The sequence below is a fragment of the Aphelocoma coerulescens genome, chromosome 1A, assembly GCF_041296385.1.
Source record: "Aphelocoma coerulescens isolate FSJ_1873_10779 chromosome 1A, UR_Acoe_1.0, whole genome shotgun sequence".
Taxonomy (NCBI): Eukaryota; Metazoa; Chordata; class Aves; order Passeriformes; family Corvidae; genus Aphelocoma; species Aphelocoma coerulescens.
Window position 1 is genome coordinate 62,999,956 of NC_091014.1, and position 22,737 is coordinate 63,022,692.

General features: G+C 45.4%; 1 protein-coding gene across 4 annotated transcripts; it reads right to left on the reverse strand.

The window, feature by feature from the left end:
- Positions 1–2,735: 2,735 nt before the first annotated feature.
- On the reverse strand, positions 2,736–21,007 carry LOC138104204 (single-stranded DNA-binding protein, mitochondrial). Of its 4 annotated transcripts, XM_069003148.1 has the most exons (18): positions 20,944–21,001; positions 20,364–20,483; positions 20,112–20,241; positions 17,193–17,392; positions 16,605–16,653; positions 14,830–15,002; positions 14,075–14,196; positions 12,640–12,786; positions 11,776–11,877; positions 11,366–11,451; positions 10,278–10,448; positions 10,050–10,192; positions 7,521–7,557; positions 6,559–6,619; positions 5,499–5,639; positions 4,774–4,861; positions 4,163–4,251; positions 2,736–2,901 (listed from the first exon to the last, which is right to left on the reverse strand). In XM_069003148.1, exons 2-18 carry the CDS (start codon positions 20,438–20,440, stop codon positions 2,855–2,857), a joined length of 1,863 nt encoding a protein of 620 aa, XP_068859249.1. In that variant the 5' UTR covers positions 20,441–20,483; positions 20,944–21,001; the 3' UTR covers positions 2,736–2,854. The 4 variants fall into 4 exon arrangements, with proteins under 4 accessions (XP_068859249.1, XP_068859248.1, XP_068859251.1 ...); XM_069003147.1 differs by having other exon boundaries at positions 20,112–20,483; positions 20,944–21,007; XM_069003149.1 differs by lacking the exons at positions 2,736–2,901; positions 4,163–4,251; positions 4,774–4,861; ... (1 more) ...; positions 6,559–6,619; positions 7,521–7,557 and adding an exon at positions 7,835–9,129 and having other exon boundaries at positions 20,112–20,483; positions 20,944–21,007.
- Positions 21,008–22,737: the final 1,730 nt, after the last annotated feature.

Sequence of the window (22,737 nt, forward strand, 5' to 3'; positions counted from 1 at the left end):
CTCCCTTTACCAGAACCTTCTTTGCTCTTGTCCCCAGGGGCTTCTCCAAGCTCCGAGTCAGCTTTCCTGCCTTTGCAACTCTTGCCCCTCTGCAGGGGCTTTCACCAGCCTCCCACTGGCATTGCTGGTCTTGAACTGAAGCGTGACCTGTATTTGGGAACACAGACACAGTGCCCCCAACCCCTTAGGACACAGAGGGTAACAAGAGGGACTTGATTTGAAGTATCTTCTCTTACTTCTGTTTCACAACTACTAATTTCTGCAGACAGAGCAATTTCTGCAGATTAATGAGAATTAAAGTTGAAAGCGCTCTTTGCTGTGTGACACAGGCACAGTGCCATGGTGTCTTCCTCAAACCATCCACAAAAACAGAGAAGACTGTTTCCTACACCTTACACCAGGCTGGCAGAAATAACTGAGTGCCATGGAGCTGCCTTGCAGACCAGGATAGCTCTGCCTCAGAGCTGTTCAGAAATGCTCCGAGTACTTGTTGAACATGCTGACATTTTAAAAAGAAGTCACCCGTATTTATCTTTTCCAATTATCTCCATAAATACATAAAATAAAATTCCTTGTTAAGGTCAAACACTTCTAAATATCCTGGTTGATGCAAGCAACCAGGGTTTGCCTCATCAGGTTTACACAAGATGCTAACAGACAAGCAAAAGCAGAATGCCATTTTCCAGTGGTCAGTGTGGGAAAACACTCATTGCCTAGTTTTAAACAAGGAATCACTGTATTTCACTCAGGTCATACCATTTCCATTCCATTTCCTCACAGAACAAGTACCTATCCATAAAAAAAAAAAAAAAAAACAAAACCAACCAGATGCTATAGGAATGCTGATTTCACACAGGATTTTTCTCATAACTGAAAATGACTTAGTTACAGATTAACTTTGCCCCAGAGCAGCAGAGCAGACATAAGAGATGAACACACAGCAAGCCCTTGCCACTGGTTATTTTTGCTGTAACTAAGGCAATGCAGAACCATTTGGGAAAACCTACCCTACTGCCAAGGTGTGATGAACATTCAGCACACTGCTTCCAGTGTGTGCCCAAAGTCAGTGTGTGTTGTCGTTGAAGCAGGTCAATCTTTAAAAGGGTACTAGCTACTTTAAATAGAACTGGAAGGGCAAGAATACAAAGTTCTTGAGCAAATATTTTTCCCTGCTGGCACCCAGTCCTGTATCTTGTGCTAGCTCTGCTGTCTCCACCTTGAGCCAGGAGCACAGATTAGCAGGAGCCATTCAGCAGTTGCAGAGTTCTGGCACTTCAGGCCACTCCAGGGTGGTGGTGAAGGGAATCCTTGCTGCCACTTCTGCTCCGAGTTTGGAGTAGAAAGGCAGCTCCCAGGCTCCAAAACAGACACTGCCATGAGCTCCACCACCAAAGCAGAGTACAAACAAGGTGACCACTGAATGAAAAGAAGCTCAGAACACTTGCTCAAGGCCTCCTAGCAGAAAGCTCAAGACAAACCCCAGCTTTCAGCAAACAGGGAAAATTTGTGTGGACCAAGCACAAGCTGTACTTAGATCACTGCTGTGCAAGAGCACCATCACAATTCTCCCAGCAGTACATCAGGGCCAGATTAAACCAGTAGTTAAAGGAATTAAAGTCAGGACTTCCTATTTAAAAAGACACCCCAATCTCCTGTGGATAACAACCCACTGAAGTAGCTGAGCATTTGCAGTACATCTAACACCCCAGCATGCCAGTGCCAGGGACCTGAATAATTGCTAGAGCTTTAACTTCAACCAGAAATAGCTACTGAATTGAAAGAATTGAAGTTTTTGTTAGTACAGACAGTGTTCACATAAAAAACCCCCAAAAATTCTGTAGGGGAAAGAGCTGCAGAGACTATTAAATGTGTTCTGCCTTGGGCTCAGAGAGAGATGAGATACAAAATCCCACCAGCTCTGAAGGCAGGAAATTGTCACCTCTAACATTTTTCTTTCCCTGTTCACATCATGTCATATTACAGTGGGAATTTTACTGTCTCTTCTTCATGTAGCCGAACTAAATACCTTTTCGTTGTGCAACTTCTCACCAATAATACGAAATAATTCTCACTCTGACAACAAAACGTGAAACAAGCGCCACCCCCACTCCGAGAATCCCGGCCCCGGAATGTTTTTTACGCGAGTCCCCAAAGGCACAGCCAAGGCAGTCGCTCCTCCAGCTCCTCCTGATGGCAAACCACGGGCACAGCACTCTAAGGAGGAACTGGATGGGGATGCTGATGTCACCCGACGCCAAATACCATAAAAACCAAGACCTAAGCAGGGTTTGGTGAAAGACAACACCTGGTTTGCTCAGCTGCTGGGATCAGCAGAGGGGCAGATGCAAATGCACAGGAAGCCTTCTCTGGGCCTGCGACAAATATCCAGCTCAGCACTAGTTAAGACCAATGGCTCTGCTTTAAACTTACTGTCCAACTGGCTTAGTGAAGGAAAAACAGGGAATGAGACCCATAGAACAGAGGAGGCATGTCAACAGTGAGTGAGATCAGGCTGTCAGGCTGTGCAAGACAGGACAGAGATTAAGGCAGCGAGGGACAGAAGGTTTGAAAATGGCTGAAGATGCAAAGAGTGACTCCCATTTATATATTCATCAGCTCAAGAATTCATAGAGCTGCCTGGGATACTTTTCCTTTAAGAGCAAAAAAGAAAGGAATCCAAACAATGATAACAGAGAGAAAGCACATGGGAAAACAAAACACACAGAACTACCCTCTAGGTAACAAACATTTTATTTATTTCTTAATGAAACTACAGCAATATCTGTGATTACAGAATTATGAAGCACTGAAAAACCAAAGGAATGAAATGGCCTGGATCCAAGCACTAAGGACATCACACCTTGTCTCTCACTGAGCCATCACTCAGAAAAATCACATTATCTGAAAAGAAATTTTAAAAGTTAAATCTTGAGGATTGTTTTGCCCTGTTGCAAGCCTTCACACCATGAAGACCAGCTATTTGTGTTAAAATAAGCTGCTAAGATGTGGATTTTGGAACAGAATAATAGTTCATAAAACAAAACAGTGTCCAATACAGGGTTCTTTCTCTACCTGCCCTGAAAGCAGACAATTCAAGGTGGCTACTATGAAACAAGTGTGCTAAAGCTGATGAAAAGCTGCTGAACAGTCAAAGACACTAGAAAAAATTTAAAATAATGGTTTAATTCTTTGAGTACAATCTTTATCAGTTAGAGCTTATTTCCTTTTTGTCATTTTCAGTCTGCACTACCCATGCCAACAGCCTACAGACTATAGGAAGCTCCCATTGCATCAAACCTCACAAACTTCTACAGCATCTTGAGACTGGGCCTTTTGAACAAGAAACCATTAGGAGAACACTAATTAAAAAAGAGAATTGCTTCTCCTCTCCAGTAATTTATAGCACTGCTAGCTTTTAAAGAGGCTGCAGAAACAGCCTCCAGGACTATGGCTGTTCTTTTACCTTTTTTTTTTCCCCTCCTTTCCCTCTGTCCTAGATTTTTTAGACATACTTGTATAACAGAAATGTTTGCTCTACTACCCAATTAATTTACCCCTCACTCAGAAGCAACACAGTAGCAGCTCTATCCACAATAAAGATGTAGGATGCGCAGGCTATTTAAATGCTCTGGGAAAAGTTGAGTTTCCTAGTTCTCTGTTGTTTTTATCCAAGGCACAAGTCTACTCCTCATCCATTCTGTGCTCTTCTTACCACTCCTGGCTACCAGAACAAAGTGTTTCTAAGTTCTCCATCAAGTTATCTGCACATCTTTCCGAGGTTCTTAATGGTGACATCTCCAGTCTTCAACAGGAATAAAAAAAATCTTGCAAACTCAGATAAAGCTACTAAACAAACTGTGCTTAGAAAAGGAATCTGCCTGACCTGCAGCACTACACACCAGTGTTCTTAAAACACTCAGTGTCTGCCTCCTGCACTGACTGGCATAAGCAAATGACACCAACAGTTTGCAACAGCATTCTCTCATTTTCTGTGTGTTCACAAGCAGTGCCAGAGAAAATCTACTGGTACACACTACCCATTCTCTCAAAATCCCTGAGTGTGGATGCTGAGGATGAAGACAAACCAAGCTCCAGTCCAGAGGTCCTCCACCCCCTTTCCATTTTAAAAGGGCAAGGGACACCTTGGTGCTTTGCTCCTTACCTGCTATAATTGTTGTGGCCTGTCGCCTCACATTGTTCTTATCTGTATATTCACCATAATCTATCTTCCCTTCAACAAAGATTCGAGAGCTGGAAAAAAACAAGAATTTGATTTTGGTGCTGCAGTTTTCCAACTTGTATCTAGAATCACAGAATGGTTTGGGTTGAAATGGGACCTTAAAGACTGTATAGTTCCAACCCCCTGGCCATGGGCAGGAATACCATCCACTGGATCAGGCTCCCAAAGCCCCATCCAGCCTGACTTTGAACACTTCCAGGGATGGGGTATCCACAGCTTCTCTAGGGAGCCTGCTTCAGTGCCTCACTACCCTGACAGTAAGGCATATATGTAACCTAAATTTGTGTATCTAACCTAAATTTCCCCTCTTTCACTTTGAGCCCATTCCTTGTCTTATTACTACAGTTCCTGATGAAAAGGCTGAATTCAGAATCTGATTCAGAGTACACAGGCTTTCGTATCAGTTGTTTGTAGCAGGTCTGCTACCTTGTTTTATGGCACCTGTATCTTGGTATAGCTCCTGGCCACCATAATTATTACACTAATCCATTATTAAGGCATTAAATCCTCAACCACATTTGTTATTCACTTACCCCTTCCTCACATACTGATATGTGACATCCCTGAGGCCTGGTCTGAAGACAGAGATCCTGTGCCATGTCGTCTTCTGACTGATGTCACCTAAGGAACAGAAACAACAGAGCTGGATGCCAAATCCTCTTTGTGATACAAGACACAGAAATTAGTTTCAACACATTGGTATTCTCAAATGATGAGAAGTGATTTGAAAACAGACATATACTAGCACTCCATCTCCCTCTTCACTCCAGAACATGTTTCTACTCATCTGTGTCCAAACAAAATCTTGTGCAGAAGCACAGTTCAAACCAAGTCATCACTTTTCCTGGAAGACAGTGCTCATGCTACTATTCTGTTTTCCCCATCAGACACTCCACTTTGACTAGAAGTTAGAGACTATGAGACATCTGTAGATGCAAACTGATGACAGAATCAATGAGAAAATTATCTTTTCTTTATTTACCTCATCTTAAAAGACAAGTAAGAGTACAGAACCTGCTATGCCTCTGACAAACCCCACTAGTGACAAACTGCCCACTCAACACTCTCTCCTCTCCTACCAAGGAAGGCCAACAGCAGATCTCTCATCAGTATAGGCTGCTGGGGATCAGTAAGACACACAAACGCAGCAGCATCTCTGCTGACCTCAGAGGAACTTTCCTGCACCCCAGAGATTTGCAAGCATGAGGCTGCTGGCCATGCAGCAGTGACCTGGGACGTGTTGCTCATGCGGACTCACCTCCCTGGCTCACTTCACCTTCTCCTGTCCGCCACATCTCATTGGTTGCCAGGGAAAATATGGTAACAGGATTTTTTCCTTCCACTTGCCTCATGATAGGGTCCTGTCCAACCCGACCAAGCAGCTGAACACGATTCATGGCTGAAACAAGAGACCAAACACATACAGGTGAACTTCTAATCATGGCAAGCTGCAAATCAGCAGCTTTTGTCAAGGGCCAGGATTACAACTTCCTGATCCCCCTAACCACTTTTCAAGCTCTTGTGACTTTCGGCTTTTTCAGGCCCCAGCAGGTGGTTGACTGTGTCTGTACTGTCATTATTATTACTATGATATAACCTATTTAAAAGCCAAAGGTTCTTTATTCTTTCTGTTCTTTTTCACAGATACATCCATATATCACTTGAGGCCATTTGCATTTACTTATCTTGACTTTTATTTGTTTCATAACAATAAAAACAAAATGCATAGCAGTATCTTTGAAACAAAGTTGCAATATTACACTCCATCCTCTGAATGAGAGAGCCATTTGTTTCTACACAGGTACCAGGCCTAGGCAGACACAGTTTATCCCTTCTCCATGTTCATGGATAACTGGAAGAGGTCAGGGAGGCATCCCTTGTGCACAATGAGCATGTGAAGTGAATAGTGAAGGCTGAAGTACACCTGCAGCAAATCTTGCTGGGGAGCAGCAGCCACACAAGTCCCCCAGGGACCCAGGAGTCTGAGAAACAAGCACACAAGACACCTGAAGACAGGTGTTAGAAACCATGACAACAGCAGACCCAAACCACTGCCGCAGATAAAGTACAACTACCTGCCCTTTACGGACAGTAGTCCTCATCAGGGCTTTCTTCTTTTCCCCCTAAAGTGCTGCTTGACCTCACCTTCTCCTGCAGAAGGAAGCCACTCAAGAGTCTGTGTGCTTGAAACAACACATTCTCAGTTGCTACACTGAGGAGCTACCATTCCTACCTGCTTCTCTCCTGCCCTATTTCAGATGTTCTAAAACTGAGACAAACACAAGAAGCAACTAAGTTGCATGTCAGGAGCTACTTACACCTTTCAAGTACCAATGAGGAAGCCATATCAGAGTCATGTCTTACAAACTGGCGCAGCACCTGAACAAACAGAGAAACGTGAGTTTGCACCACACAAACTATGAACAGCATTCACAAGCCTTTACACCTCATTTTTGGAACACTTGCAGAAGTTCTGCAAGTATGTTCTTTTATGTAACTAATGGGAAAACTGAGGAAAGAAATCTGTTCAGCCAAATGAAGCTAATAAGATTGTTTAAGAATGTCTGGTTAAATCAAGGTTCAAAAGTTGCCAATAAAGAAGCGTGGCCCAAAGGTATACCTCCAGCAATTACTTTTGGGACATGCGATAACTACTGTTTTTCTGTAATACATAAGTAGGAGGGGAGGTGGTTTGTAGTACTGTGGTGGTTTAGTTGTTTGAGCTTTGGTCTTTGGAATCAAACAGGTCTGATAACTCCACCAACTTTCTGCTTTACTTCAGAGATTAACCAGGTGTGCCCAAAAAGTACATCCACCCACTGGAATGAGAAGTGGATGCACTGACATCCTTCTTCCCAAGGCAAATCAAGGACGCAAACCTCTCAGTACTGTAAGTGGGGAAAAAAGTAAAGGAACTGCCTTTATGCCAGCAAATATTCCATCCTAGAAAGAGCGGGGGAAAAAAAGCCCAGGAACACTTTTGCTGGAGGTCCATGTGCCGAAACTGGGGGAAAGGCTCATTTCCCACAGCATGTGGTTCTAGGCCCGTGGGAGAGCTCCCGCTTTTCCCCCAAAAGCAGACCCAGCGCACGGCCGGAGCGGGGGCACAGCAGCCGCGGCCCCACAGCCGGCGCTGTCCGGGCGAGGGCTCCGGGGCGCTCCGGGGCTGCCGCCCTGTCCGGAGAGCCCCCGCCAGCCCCGCGGCGGGGCCAGAGCGGCTGCAGCTGCTTCTCCCCCCCGCCCCGAGTTGCGCCGCGGCCCCGGCCCCGCACGGCCCTACCTGCCACGCCGGTCGCCGCCACATGCTGCCGCCGAGCCTGCGGAGGGAAAAGCAGGGCTGAAGCAGCGCCCCAGGGAGCCCCGGGCCCAGCCCCAGCAGCCGACCCCGCGCCCCCCGCACCTCTCCCGGCGCCGCGCTGCGCCCGCAGACGGCCGGAACAGGAAAGGCACGGGCCGGAGGTTCCGGGCGGAAACGCGGCCCGGGCCCGGGGGAGACGGGCAGGAGCGGCCGGGCAGCGCCTGCAGCGGAGACCCGCCCCACGGGGGACCCAGAGCTCGCGGGGAAGGAGGAAACAAAACTCCGTCACTCCATCATCGGTTAAAAAAAAGATAAAACCTTTATTCGCACGAAACGATCTCCCAGTTAAAAGCCAGCATGTGCAACATCATAAAACAAACCAGTAAAACCTGGAAATAACCCGAGTTACCAAGTTCACGCTGTCCCTCATAACAGTGCAGCGCTCTGTCCATCCAACACGCACAAGGGACAAGGACCCCCAAAGTTACAGTTAGCGGGGAGAGGGAGGAGGGTGTATGAGATCTCAAACACGAAATACAATTAACAACGGGGCAACTCCAAAAAGCTGAAAAAGCCCTTTCTAATTGCCCTCATCTTTGCTGAAAGGCTGCAGTTCACAGGCAGGCAGCTGCACCACATGCAAGATACTGGAAGGGAAATGGGAACAGACCCAGCTACCAACACACTGCAGTTGTCTCCCCCTCCTTGAACAGAGAGTCCTTGCCGATTGACAGAAAACAAGTCAGGCATCAGGGACTAACTAGTCTGTTAAAACATACCCAGTTACAAAAGTTTTGTTGCTTAAATTTGAAAGAATGTTTTTCTTCAACACCCACTCCTAAACTCAAAGTATTTCCTTTTCTACTGTGTCCCCCCTCAGTGAAATGCCACTCCAGCTGCAGCCCAAGCCCCCCAGGACTGCTGTGTAACCAGCCTGGCTCTTGATGTGTAGCTAAAACTGGCTGCCATAGTCTCTGCCTACTTGTTCCTAGAAGGGCCCAGCTGTAGATGCTGTCTCCCTGTACAGCCACTATCACCCCTCTAAAGATATAGTCAGCAGTCAGCCCAAGTGTTAAGACCACAAAAATCACCAATAACAGGGCCCAACTCAAGAAAGAGGGAAGTGAGGAGAGAAAATGGCATCTTTTGTCATGGCAGAGTTACACTTCATCTCTAGCAAGACCAGTTACACAAGAAATTAAACAGGTAAAGGACTGAGGACAACCTTAAATCCCATGATCCAACACTTGCAAGCCAGTCATTCTTTTCTCAGCCAACATCTCATAACTAACAGGGGAACAAAAAAAAAACCAAAAACACACCACCACAATAAAAAGAAAATGACAGGGAGAGAATATGGGGCATTGATCTGTGCAGACCCTCTGCTTTCACAGGGCCATTCAGCAGTCAGAGCTCTTTGGACAACACAGAAATTCAGTAACCCAGAGTAAAGCTAAACGAGCGACAGCTCTTCCCTCCCACCAGACGCTTGCTCTTCTGCTTAGAAGAGGTTTCAGACTCTTGTAACTTGGCACTTCCTAAGGCTTGGTCCTTCATAAGGGTCTGGGCAAGGCGAGCTGCTTTAAGTTCCCTGCAGGGGGGAGACGGAAGGAAGAGGGAAGGAAGAAAACCATGTCATGCATGAATCCCCATCAGCTACAGAAGCAAACTATGAACAATCTTGCACAAGAGGGTTACTGTAATACTCCAGCAGCACTGGAAGGGAGCAAATTCTCACCCCAGAGAGTGACATGAGGATTACTGTAGCTGTCTCTAGAGTTTCTGCTTGAAAAGGTATGAGCTCTGATGATTTACCAAAAGAAAACTATGTATCGGGTCAGCAACACACTGGCACCAGTACGAGGAACCCTTCACTCAGTTTTTCTCCCATTGTTTCAGGTATTTGTGAATGGTTTAACTTAGATCAATGTCATCTCATGCAGCACAAATACCTACATAAAGGCATATACTTCTTTTCCATTGGCTTTCTTCCCTGGTACTTGCTGTTCTTCCAGAGCATTCACTCCTCTGTCTACACAGAAAACCTACTCCTCAGCTGACTACTGCACTTAGAGGGGTTGTGGGGCAGTTCTTAGATCCCAGCAGCTCTAAACACTACTGCCAACAACAGTGAGAGGGAACAGAAGAAAAAAAGGTATATGCCACCACCTGATATTTCTCTTCCTTCTGTGCTTAGACCACTATCTCAGTGCATTTTCAATTCCTCATCTACCCACTAGCTGCATTTTGCATCCCCAGTGGTTGCAGGAAGCACACAAGTTCATTGTTGTAACTCGGCCAGTTCCTCCAACCCAGAGCTGAAGCACAGCTGCCGCCTGGGCACTGCAAGTCCCTGTTACAGCCCCATCATCCTCCCAGCTCCAGGCACAGGAGCTGACTGGGTATTTCTGCACGTGCAGTCTCCCAACACTCCCACCCCTCCATTCAGAGCAGGTGACCAGCATTGTTATTGCTCACACCTTCTCCCGGTCATGCCCAAGCCAGCCCTACCTTTCCAGCATGGCAGTCTTGCATTTCTCTTCATTTAGCTGCTCCTGGAGCTGCACAGCTTTGCCATATGAAGGACGGAGAATAGGATGTTTGGTGAGAGCTGTGGCAGAAGGTCTTTGCACTGGGTCAGGATGGATCATGAGCTAGAAGGCAAAGGACTTCAGAGCTTAACACTCTTGTCACATGCCAGCTGCAAAAGCCACCATTCTGTCAAGACTACTTCCTCACCTTCAGGAGCTCTAGAAAGCAGTGCGGAAGCTTCTGGGGGATGGGTGGGATATTTCCTTTGCGGATGTGGTGCCACAGGGCCCCGTTGTGAGGCAGCGGCGCTGCACCGGCTGCCAGAGCCACCGTGAGTGCCAGGGCAAAGATGTCTGCCTTGGGCAAGTAGCAGTATTGCTGCAGGGAGAAGGAGAAAGGTGTTAGAAAAGAACATCTTGCTATACTAAACAAAGGTGAGTTGGGGTATGAGCTCAAAAAGAAACAGCCAAGCAAGTGTGTGTATATGGCACTGTGGACTTCACCACCCCAGTGAGCTGTTTTCTCCTCCTCAGGATAAAAACATTGGCAGCAGGCAGTACCACTAACCAACAGCATGTTGGCTTTCACCCACCCATGAGGAGCTTGCAGGCCACATTGGGATCACTGCAGGAGCTCCAGAGGATGGCCCAACAGATATGTACCTCCAGCCTTCACAAGGCAATAAGCTACCCATGCCCAACTCAAATGGAAGACTGCATCTGATACATTGACCTAACAGTTCCTAAATCCACTTGCAGCCCAAACAGACACTGTCACCTAAATACCTGAACTGAATAACACATCCAACCTGGTTGCTCAATACTGATTCCCTTTTCATTTGCTGGCCAGAGTGACAAAACTGCCATCAATTGGAGAGGTTTGTTGTGCCTCCCACCTCTCTCCACTACTTGTTCAGTGTTTGTTTTACAAGGCATCTGTGGGTAAATTTATTCCTCAGTAATCACATCCAGTAGTTTAATCTCAGCTGGATATGCAAATCAAATGTCTTCAAACTGATAAAGGTTTTGTCCCACTGATCCCTCAAGGGGAATCGTTGCAACAATCCAATGATAGCTACTTATGAAGTATTTACATATGAAGTATTTCCATGACAATATCCACACCACTATCATTCATGCTAAAGTGCTAATTTGGCAGATTTCACGGCCAGACCAGACAGAAGAAAGAGGAGATAAGGGGAGGAACAAGTTAGACTAAGGTCTGCTCTACAGTTGATCTCTCCCCATTTGCTCTCCCACCCTGTTCTCCCCACTGCCCTGCTCTACCAGTTGTACCTCTTGCAAAATCTCATTGGCCAAAAACCGTCTGTCTCCTTCCTCCACCTGAGGGTTTGTTATTGATGTCACATGTCCAAGGTCACCTGAGACAAAGAACAAGAAACTGAAATGTAATGAAGCAAACTGAAGTCATTCTCAAATAAAAGCCTGCATTTTATAGGCACCAAAAAAGAAATAATGAGTAAAAGAGCAAGCCTACTCCTAACTCAGAAATCTCCACTTGGAAACAGGAACACGAATTTTCCGTGACTTTTCTTAGAGGAATGAATTCTGGTAAGTAATTGGGGCATTCAGGACTATGCTATCATTTTTATGTGCAAGTCTCTTCAGCCAGCAGGATAGGGCAGTATCAAGCAGTAATGGGCAGCCCTAATCTTAAACCAGTTGTAAAGTAGGCTAAAACCTACCAATCTTATACACCACACCAGGAGAGAATTCATCTTCACTGTCACTCTCCTCCTGCCCAGTAGGGCCTGAAACTGCCAGCTTGTGACAGATGAAGATATTACCTGCAAGACAGAGAAGTTTAGCAATAGGGTGATAGCAGCAGTCAGGCTGCAGCAGCCTGACAACTTCATAAAAATCCCACCTGTCAAAGTAGTTAAGTTTTGCAGCCAGAGAAAATATGCACACACTTCCCACCCATTAGTCAGCTTTCTGCCCAGCTCACATTCAGCAACACAGCTGGCATAAAACAGTTGTATCTTGTGCATAAAATATCCTAGTGAAATCAACTTCCCCTTCCTCTGGCCTCTACGCTAGAAGCATAATCTCAGCAGGAAAAAGGAGCTCCACTCTGAGAATATTAACTACGTGAAGGGGGGCATTGCCCTGGAGGTGACCATCCTGAGCTGCAGAGAGGAAACCTTGTTGCTATTTTTGCAGGAACTTAATCCCTCAGGGTAGGTACACACTCAAAAGTCAAGCGTTGTGCAACAAGAGCAGTAAACAAGGAAGTCCTCATCTTCACCGGCAGCCCTACTTGCTCCACCAGTATGAAGGTGATTCCCATGAGCCAGGATTGCAAAGGTCATGAGACAAGAGCGAAATGCTGCCAACTATCTGAGACTACTCAATTTTAGAGCAGCAGTAGTGGCACAAATCAAAATAAAAATCAAAAAAAAACCCAGAACATCATACACAAGACAAGGGCAAGGTGCTCTTTCCTTTGAAGCATGACAATCAGTCTACTCAGAAGGATTTATTAGAGGTCCTACCCCTGAGGAATCATTAGGAAAACTCTCCACAAAGGAGGAGAGCTCTATACTTACTAGGTTTGATATCCAGGTGCACAAGGCCAGAGTTGTGGATGTATTTTAATCCCATGGAGACTTGTAGCAATATTTCCTTCAGCTCTCCTTCTGGGAAATACTGCCCAAGCTTTACATTTTCCAGCAGCACATCTTGGAGACTCCCACCTAGGGGAAAACAGCCAGTCTGAGACCTGACAAAGGTTTTATGGAACAGCATGTTTGAAATAGCTTAGCTGCCCAGAACACTTGGAGGCTTGCTAGTAACACACCCCAACCACAGCAGCTCTGTGTGCTCTAGCAAGCAAATTTAGACAAGGCTTCAGCCTTTCCACTGCCCTGGAATGCCTGGCCTGCTGCTCAACAAGGATGAACAACTGCATTTCTACCTCCAGCCTACAGCTGTACATCCTGCCAGGAGGGCTGACCTGGTAATGATGCTGGTGCTGCTGCAAGTGAACAACAGAACACTTAATTGCTTCTGCTGTGCTTAGGTGCAGAAAGCAGGTATAGGAATGGTGGAACAAGGAAATTAAGTTCCCACTAGCAGATTTTTTTACTGAAAAACATAACATGTGACACAGTTTTGTGAGTCTCCACTGAGACACTTTGGATATTGCACTACTAGAATATATCATGGCCTCTCTCCATCAGCCTACTTTTCACCACTTCTCCTTTAGTCTCAGATGTTCATCCACCAGAACACAAGCAATACCTCAATGCTGCAGTAATGAGCACCACATTTCATGGTTGCCTCCACTAGATTTGAAAGCAATATTCCAAACAGCTATCACCACTCTTCATTGAGCCCCAAGACTACAGGTGCAGTTGAAAGATAAATATTACATATTTGCCTTCAGCAACTCTGGTAGCTAAAGGTATATTTTCCAGTTTCCCTCAAGCAGTGGTATTGCCAAGGGCAAACTCAAGTAGGAGTTTACCACCCTGCCTGCAGCACCCCATTTACACTTTGCCTCATCATTTGTTCCATTTCTCCACAGCTGTCAACCCCTTTCTTCTAGTCAGAATGCAAGGTACCTTCATCTCAACCAGGCAGCCACTCTTCCAGTCATTACCCACCTCCATTAAGAAGAAGTTCTTGCCAAGATACATGGCCCTTAAGAGTTAATTGCTCTTGAGTCACCCATATCAGATGTTACCCAGACAGTCCCAGGCACAGTTCTAAGCATTGGCATAGGCAATGCTATTCCAGGCCAGCCAAAATAGAGGAACAGGTTTCAAATCCCAGAAAGAAGAGGGTATTCACTGCTTCTAAAACATAAGCACCATTCAGAGATTCATCTAAACATGATGAGCCCTGACTGGATTCTCCATGGAAATGCAGCCCCAAGGCAGTTTGCTTTCTTGCAAGCCAAAATATCCCATATTTAAGTACAAAAGAAGGCAACTTTGCCCATGCTGAGCTCTCAGCCTTGAACACTGTCCCAGCTCTTACCATTGCAGTGTTCATTCTGGATAATCATGTGATCATCTTCTGCCCAGGCCGAGTAGTAGCGCACAACATGGGGGTGGTGCCCCAGGACAGCGTGAGCATAAACCTCGCGCAGCGCCAGCTGCCTAGGGAAGCACACACAGAAAAAGCAGAGGGGACAGGCTGCCAGAGGCTGCTTGACACCAGGAGAGGAGCCCTGGTTTGCAGCCTGAAAGCCCAGAACACCTCTGTTACCCCTTTCTCTTGGGTTTTGACAGACTGGCTCTTACAGCTGCTGGAGCAAAACCTGCCCTTGCTCAAATGTACTGAGCAGCTGTTAAAGAAAATGATCACTGAGCAAGTCTTTTGTTAAAGAGGCAAAGGCAGCAGCAGCTTCAAAGACTTTGCTTTAGCATACACGACACCACAAGCTGGTCAATACAGATGTGAGTAGTGCTGGCTATGCAGCAAGGCAGGGACATACCACAGATAAACTACTTGACAGTTACTGTAAAGAAACTGTCTGGATGGACCCAAGGTGTTCAGGTATGCCATCCTCTCACTTTGCAATGCACGTGACTTCTTCCTTTCCTAGACATTTATATTAATAGTTGTATAGTGATACCTTCCCCCACTCTCCCAAATGTTACTTGGAAGTGCAACAGCAGCCAAGTTTTGCTCATGTCTCCCATCAGATACCTTTAGATCCCTGCTCCCTCCTTCCCATCACAAGAACATGCCCATCATTTCAACTGGCAGTTTCCAGCAAGCACACTCACTCATCTGAGGATCCTGCCAGAGGCCTTTTGGAGCGTTTGATGGCATAAACACATCCATCAAGGCGTTTGATGCACTTGTAGACAGAGCCAAATTCCCCCACACCAATTTTTTCTAGTTCCAGGAACTCCTTCTTGTAGCGGGAAACCATATTGCTCGCTTTCAGAGTGTATCTCTGCAAGGTCACAAAAACAGCAAACACAAATACAAGTTAAAAGACTTAATATCTGTCATGGTTTTAGAGATGTGTAACACTTGCTGTCACTGATCACCCACATTGATCCCTCTCCCATTCTGATGGTCATCCAGGCACACGTGCAGGTGTGTGAGCAGCTCTTGAAACGGCAGTTTCAATCCTTTAAATTACCTTTCACTTGTTGTGGTTTTTTCTGACTACTTACAAGCCATCTTCCCTGGGTCAGCCAAGTTGCAAGGCTGGTTGGTTGGTTTTATAAAACCAGGACTTGTTAGCCATAGAGGTAGAAATTGCAGCAAAGGAGAAATTTAGTCTAGTTGGCTGTACATGCCTAAGCTTCCTTGGGTTACTGACATCACATCCCTTCTCTTGACAACCCAGACGAGTTCCTAGACCCACAGCTGATGGAGTCAGTCAGGGATGGACAGCAAGCAACAACAATATACTGAAGTAACTGGCCTAAAGATAGGACTTGAGAAGACCTTAGATCTACTGCCTATTTTGAGCTCAGGAGAGGAGCTTGGGGTGTTGACTTCCTGTGACCCCAGCTACGCAAGAGCTGCTTTATCCTGGCAGCTGAGGTTGCCTGCAGCCAAGGCCATTCTGCATCAGTTCAGGCTCTCCGGTTCTGAAGCACCAGCTGTTGACTAATGGCAGATTAGCTGGTCTCAGTGTATTTGTTTGTATTCCCACTGATATCTCACCCAGAGACAGTTTTCCACAAAAGGTTGAAAGCTGGCAGAACAGCTGGAACATCATTATTGCTACAATAATGGCCACTAGGGATCCAGGAACTGCTGGTAGAGTGATGCCTACTGGCAGGGAAAGTGAGTAAAGAAAAGATAAGCAGTGGAGCATGAAGTGAACAAGAGTGGACTAAGTGATTTTTCTCCATTCTCCTGCATCCCTTACAGGGATAGCAGCTCATGTTGCACAGAAACCACTGCTGTCATTGCTGTACTTTATAGTATATGGCCTTACAGAGGAGGGAATAAGATTTGGTCCTCACAGGGATTAAAATGTGGCTCACATGAAACAGCAGCCCTTCCCAACAGGTTGCATTTCATAAGGCAGCTGTATTTTACACTATCTTAAAAGCTTGAGAGTAAAAATACCTCCTAGCAGACAATTTTATTTCTATATTACATACTCAATCTAATTAGCACTTGAGCAGAATAGTATTTCAGTAATTCACAAGTTACTTGAGGCTTTCTTCTAGGTAAAACAATAATTGTGGCAGCCGGATAGTGGATGTTGCCAGCAGCATATTTGCTCTGCAGGTGTAATTTTTCCATGAAGAGCATTTGCCTGCAATCCCAGTCTCCTCGGCTAGAGGGTACCATTATCCTTCTGGAAGCCTGGCTATTCACACAGTTACAAAGAACAATTCCGCCCTTTCCAAGTTTGTCATCTCAAACAAATATTAACAAAACATTCAGCTTGGAACTTTTCTGTCATAGGTATTCATCCTCTGGCATGGTGCCATGGTTTATACTCCAATAACAGAATAAATTCCATCAAACACCAAGCCTTTACAAGCATCTTATCCACTTTGTGGGAGGAAAATATACATACACTCACATTTGTAGGTAGCTCCTGTTTAATCTGGCTTCCTGGATGAGGATCATTCCTATAACAGAAGATTAGGAAAGTCTGGTGTATTATTTCAGTGCAGCAATCCAACTGGATTTGAAATTAAAACATCTTTCAAAGGAACCTCCAAATCTTGCTTCACAGCTTAATCATGTATTTTATAGAGTTAATATACAGGTTTTTAGTTGAGGTCTTAAAGACTACAGTCCCAGGTTAGGAATTCCTTGTTTCCATTTAGAAGGCCTCCACAAAGCAACTTCAGTAGTGCCCACAGAACAGAGTGGCATTGTCCAGAGGCATCATTCTCCTGGCCTCCTTATTACTGGTGAAGCTGCAGCCATAGCACTAAAGAGAGCTCTTGATCCCCCACTTCCCTTTCTCAACAAAGGCAATGATTGATTTGTATTTATATTTCTGCTACCTCTATATATCTGCTAACATTTGCTCTGCACCAATGAATACTACAGAAGTGAATGATTCATTGTTAGCAAATAAGTCCAGACACTGAACATCTCCATTACTTATCTCCTTCCAACAGTCTGATTTCAGTCTGCTGCTTAAGAGCAGCTCACTTACAGCTCTTCTCTGGCCTTCCGTTTGCCATTAGGATGGAAGAGCATTTGTCGATAGGACTCTGGTGTAAAGGGATTAATGTTGACAAGAGAAGCTTGGGAAGAGTCATCAGAGTCAGCACGAGGAGTAAGTCTCAGATGCCGGAAGCCTTTGGGTGGGACCTTTGTTGCAGATGAAGGAAAAGCTGTCTTTGATAACAGGCTCTGTATTGAGAGAAGAAAAAAAATCAAAGTGGAAGATAAACCAGGAAGTTTTTTTGTTGCTGCTATTTCAGAATAAAATTCTTGTTCTCCTGTGACCCAAGGAGAAATTAGCTGCCTTCCTTGGAGTAGCTGAATCATTAAATCCCTGTGTCCCTAGTTTAGTCCCCACAGTTTTCATTTTCCACAAAGCATTTAATTCTTTGTTAAGCCCTTTCATATTCGATTCCCTGCTCACTTGGGTGAGGCCTGCAGAGCCATTTTGGCAAGCACAGTCCTCAAGAGGAGCCAGCTGGTCCTCTTTCCCTCCCACAGAGAAGCAGAAATTGCATCATATGGTCATTAACATGGAAGACCTAGTTCTGCCAGGCATGGACTGTTGCATCAGTTTGGTCAGGACAGGTTTGTCAGGAGATGAGCTGGAACACCACCCAAGCTCCCCAGCAATAAGCAGCATTAGGATAGGGTAAGTTGGTAGAAATTTTTTGTATGGCTACTAGCAAAGCAACCAGAACCCATTTCTCCTCATGGATAAAAACCAGAATTTCAGAACTTTAAGTTCAGAAAGAACCTCCAGATCTTCTATAGTCACCTTGCCACAGAACACAGGCCACTGTGTTTCATGGACTAATTCAGAACCTTGGGCCATGGAAAGCATAGACACCAGTCTTGAGCTGAAAACAAAAATCCACTCACTCTGATTTGATTCCTTTAGTAACCGTCAGCTTTTAAAAAATGTTTGGTTCTGACTTGTTTCAGCTTCGAGAGACTGATACAAGGTCTAAAGGATTATTTAACATGGTACTTTCCTCTAGTTAAAAGCCCTTTAAGAACACAAAAGTCTCCCTGTTGAAGATCAAGGTACTCATATCTTCTCAATCCAGCAGTGGTCTCACTGTTATGCTCCTGGAGCCACATTTCCACTCACATCTGGTGGCTCTGGCGCTCATCTGTCTGCAATTTTACACATGGCTCTGCTCTCTCATCCTTCCTATCCCTTTCAAATGTCTAAGGCCAATGCTCCCAGCCTTCTCTACAAGCAGATTTAGGCCCTTTTGAGCCCATCTTTTGCAGCATGCTTGGAAAACAAGACCTTTATCCCAAGAGAGAAAGGAAAAGAAATTGTTGATTTCATGCAACTGCTGCTTATGGGCTACAACATGACAAAGTACAAGCAGCATGTTTTGAATCATCCAGCCAACATGTTGTCTACACAATGCACACCCTGAAGGCACCCTTCACTACCAGCAGCCCATCTGGTCTGGAAAAGATTTTTATAGACCTCTATCATGGTTTAACCCCAGCCAGCAACTAAGCCCTCTGCTTGTGAGCCCTCTGCTCACAACTACAATCCCTTCCCCAGTGGGATAGGGAGCAGAAACAGGGAAGAAAGGTAAAGCCTGTGGGTTGAGAAAAGAACAATTTAATGATTAAAATATAATCATTATTATCACAATTAAAGAGACAACAGAAAGAGAGAAAGAAAAATCCAAGACAGACAAGTGACTCACAATTGCTCACCACCTGCTGACTGATGTCCAGCCCATCCCTGAGCCCTAATCAGCCCCTCCTGGGTAATTTCCCTCTGTTTATATATTGAGCATGGCATTCTATGGTATGAAATCTCCTCTGGTTTGTTCCTGGCAGCTGTCCTGGCTATGGTGCCACACAGCTGCTGCTGCTTCTGCTCACTGTCAGCATGGGAAACTGAAAAGTCCTTGACTTTGGGTAAACACCACTCAGCAACAACCATGTTTCAGCAACACAGTCCTTATGTTAAGCCCACAAAACACAGTGCAGTACCAGTTACTACAGAGAAAATTAGCCAACTAGGATAATTTCTCACCTATGTTAAGGTGAGATTTAGGGTGAATTCTGATAAAGGGTCTCTGCAGGAAATTTTTGAAGTGATGCCCTTTAGACTGCTTTCCCTAAGAGAACGGCAGGCCATTCCTCAGTAAATATTGCCACACAGTCAATCATATAAGGCCAGAAGATCCTTCTCTCCACACAATCAGGTTTTTGGATGAGGACAGAAGCCAGATCCTAGCTCAGAAGCATTAAAGGACTGATCTTCTGTGTAGCACTTAAGCAAAGGAGCAAACAATCTATCAGTAGAGAAGGAGCATTGAGACAAGACCAACAGCTACGCTTCACTGCGGGTCTGGACTGCTTGGAGCCATGCACACACCAGAAGTTATCTAGGAGCAGAGAAGCTGGTGCCGAGTCTCCACCTGTGCTTACTCAAGACAAAAAGCAGTTGTATTATACTCTCTCCAAGAAGTTACACATAAAATAGGGGCTGGGATCATTCTCCCAAGAAACTAGCCCAGTAGCTAGGATGCATTTTGGGACAGTGACACAGGTGAAGAGAGGCTAACTTCCCTCCACAAGCACGCATTGGTTTGCTACCCTTTCCACAGGGGATTTGCTACCCTCAGAACAAAGCCCTGCTTTCCTCAAATTCACTAAGCAACTGTTCCACACAAGAAAAACCGTGGCACCAGACAACAAGCTGGTTGGAGATGATCCACACTTACCAAGTCACCCATCCATAACACATCCCACCCATAACACCATTTCCAACTTTCAAGACAAAACCCACTTGCACCCAGAAATGTGCTGAACAGAGCAGCAAATGCAGCTGCCCATCTCCAAGTCCCCCCCAAACAATGAGCTTCTTGAAAGGAGATACATTCATCTCCTGCAGACCTGTCATTACCTTAGGAGTGTGCGGGGTGTCACAGAGCTGCAGCTTTTTCCAGGTGATATGCAATGGTGTCTCAGGCTTACTCCAGCTCTTGCTCACAGAGGGGGAAGATTTCAGGGTGGGACTCATCCAAGCCTTTGTCCTGCTCAGGAAAATCTCACTAAGCTTTCTCTGAGGGGTTGCTGGCAGAGGACTGCTCTCTTGCCATTTCTGGAACTCTGAGCTTCTGGGGGGGCTCAAGCTCAGGGAGTCCTCCTCATTTACACTTTTGTCTTCACTGTCTTCACCACAACTGGAGAAGTCCAGTCGCTGAATGAATTCGTTGTTGTTGTCCCAGTCATCCATGTTAGCACATGAAACAGAACAGGTAGAGCTGATACTGGCCTGTTTTGTTAGAGGTACAGAGGGAGAGAAACACAGCATTATTAAATAGCTGTCTTCTAAACTATCTTCTTCCTTGCTTCATCAAGGGCATCAGTTCTGCTGACCACACTCCTCAATCCCACATATACAGACACCTTGGTCACTCACTGGTGTAATTAGAGATCATTGGTTAATGAAGAGCATCCCAGAATTACCAAGTACAAAGCCATTCAGCTACTGCTCATGTAACAACAGACTTTGTTTCTTTTTACCTTATTAGCATAATTCAGATACAACTCAGAAGCCACTGCCTTTCCCAGTAAATTTCTAAGACAACTCCTCCATCCACCCATACATCCACTAGTCTCATCACACAAGGAAACCACATCCTAAAGAATAACACACACAGCCTCCCCCCACTCTTTTCTACATTAAATTTCTCAACTAGAGGGGGGAAAGAAAAAATTCCCATGGTACATACAGCTGTAAAAGCAGAGGGTACCCCAAGGAGTCACCAGATACCCCACAGACAGCTTCTCTCCTGCCCTGGACCATTTATAACCACCCCACACCTGAGCCAATGCTAATGCAAAACATCTGGAGCTTGGCAGCACCTGTCCACAGTTGCCTGGTGGATGAGGAGTTCTCTGTGCATGTGGATTTGCTGTGCCAACAACCAACTCTGCAGGGAGCCAGAACTCCCTCTGAGTCTGAGTCATCTCCCTGCTTCTGCACGCTTGTCCCTTCTCCAGCTTCCTGCGGCCTGTAAGGGGGGTGATGTTTGCTGACAGCCAGTCTGCTCCATAATCCCACCAGGGATCCAGTCTTTGTGGGCTTTACTTTTATGAGTTAATTGTCTTGTGGTGATGGGGCCCTGTGTTTCCTTCTTTTAAGCCTAAATTTCCCTTCCTGCATTTAGATATGCGTTAGTTTGGGCAAGCATTGCAGCCTGCATGCAGAGGTCAGTAGCCTAATTTATAACATATACATTTATGAATGTATAATTTAAAGACTTCAGGAGAGAGTTAGGAGCCATACACAGGTCCCAGTATCTCAGTATAGCTTCCCATCTTGAGGTTTCAAGGGAGAGGAAGGAGAAGCTGTGTTGGTGGAGGCAGCCCCACAGGTGGGGCTGTTCTCTTGCTCCCTGGGAGCAGGTCAATGCACCTCTTTGTAAAAAACAGGAATCTTCTGAGCCTTTGGGAACCTGTGTTTCAAAGTGGGATTAGAGCAAGTTTTAACTAATTGGGAACAAGGTTACAGCAGCCTTTTTTCTTAGCCTTGAGGAGAGCTGCTAGAAGGACATGCAGAGATTGGAAGTGGCTGCAGCCCATAGGAGATGGGTGTTTGGCAGATGCAGCACCTGCTTTCCTTTGCACACATCTAGGGTAATTCCCACCACAACATACAGGGCCACATTGGTCTGAGGTCTCTGTGCTCTCCTAACCCATTCCTTAAATGAAAAGCATGGCCATGTGGGTCTCTGAAGTTGCTTGTTAAGACTGTGATGAACAATTCATATGATACAGGCCACCAAAACAGTCTCAGGACAACATGCCAGAAACCCAGTACTGGTTGCATCTGGCCCAGAGGTTGCAATATTTCTTGCAGGCACAGAACCTGTTGCTGCCATGCAAGTCTCCCTTGGTCTGAAATGCAGCTGCTGCATCTCCTCGTGCTTTATCCTGGGCCAGGTCCAAAAGCCTGGCAGTGCCAGCACTGGCTGCTTTCTGCCATGACAAACAGTGTCTGCAGCATCTGGCCAGCTGAGATCCAGGACTACTTTAGTACTGCTGTGATCTGATTGCATTCATCAGATGTTCAGTACCTGAAGCATTAGACTGGAATATATTAATTCTGAAGAAATAATGCTTTTAGTCTCTATAACTACATGTTTTTAATAACCTAGCAAAGAAATTCCTTCAGAGCAGCTTTCAATCCCACCTTAAATTTTTTTCTTTTTTTTTTCTTTTTTTTCCCCCTCAAGACTTAGAGGCAGTATCCATTTTTCTAAAGAGGGATGTGATATGTAAAGGAGAAAAGTTGGACCTGCTGTGTAAACAAGGCCCAGCTTGCTCACCTTGCATTTTAAAAATAAAAGCCACCACATTTTCATTTACATTTTTCCTGACTGTTCAAAGACCTGATGACAATTTCCAGAGCCCTCAGCTGGAGGGAGAAGGTGTTAATTTTCTTTTGAAGTAGAGTATTTATTTCTAAAAGGGTAATATTATCTCCCAGCCTAGATTTTTTTCAGTTTTGGTGAAATAATAAA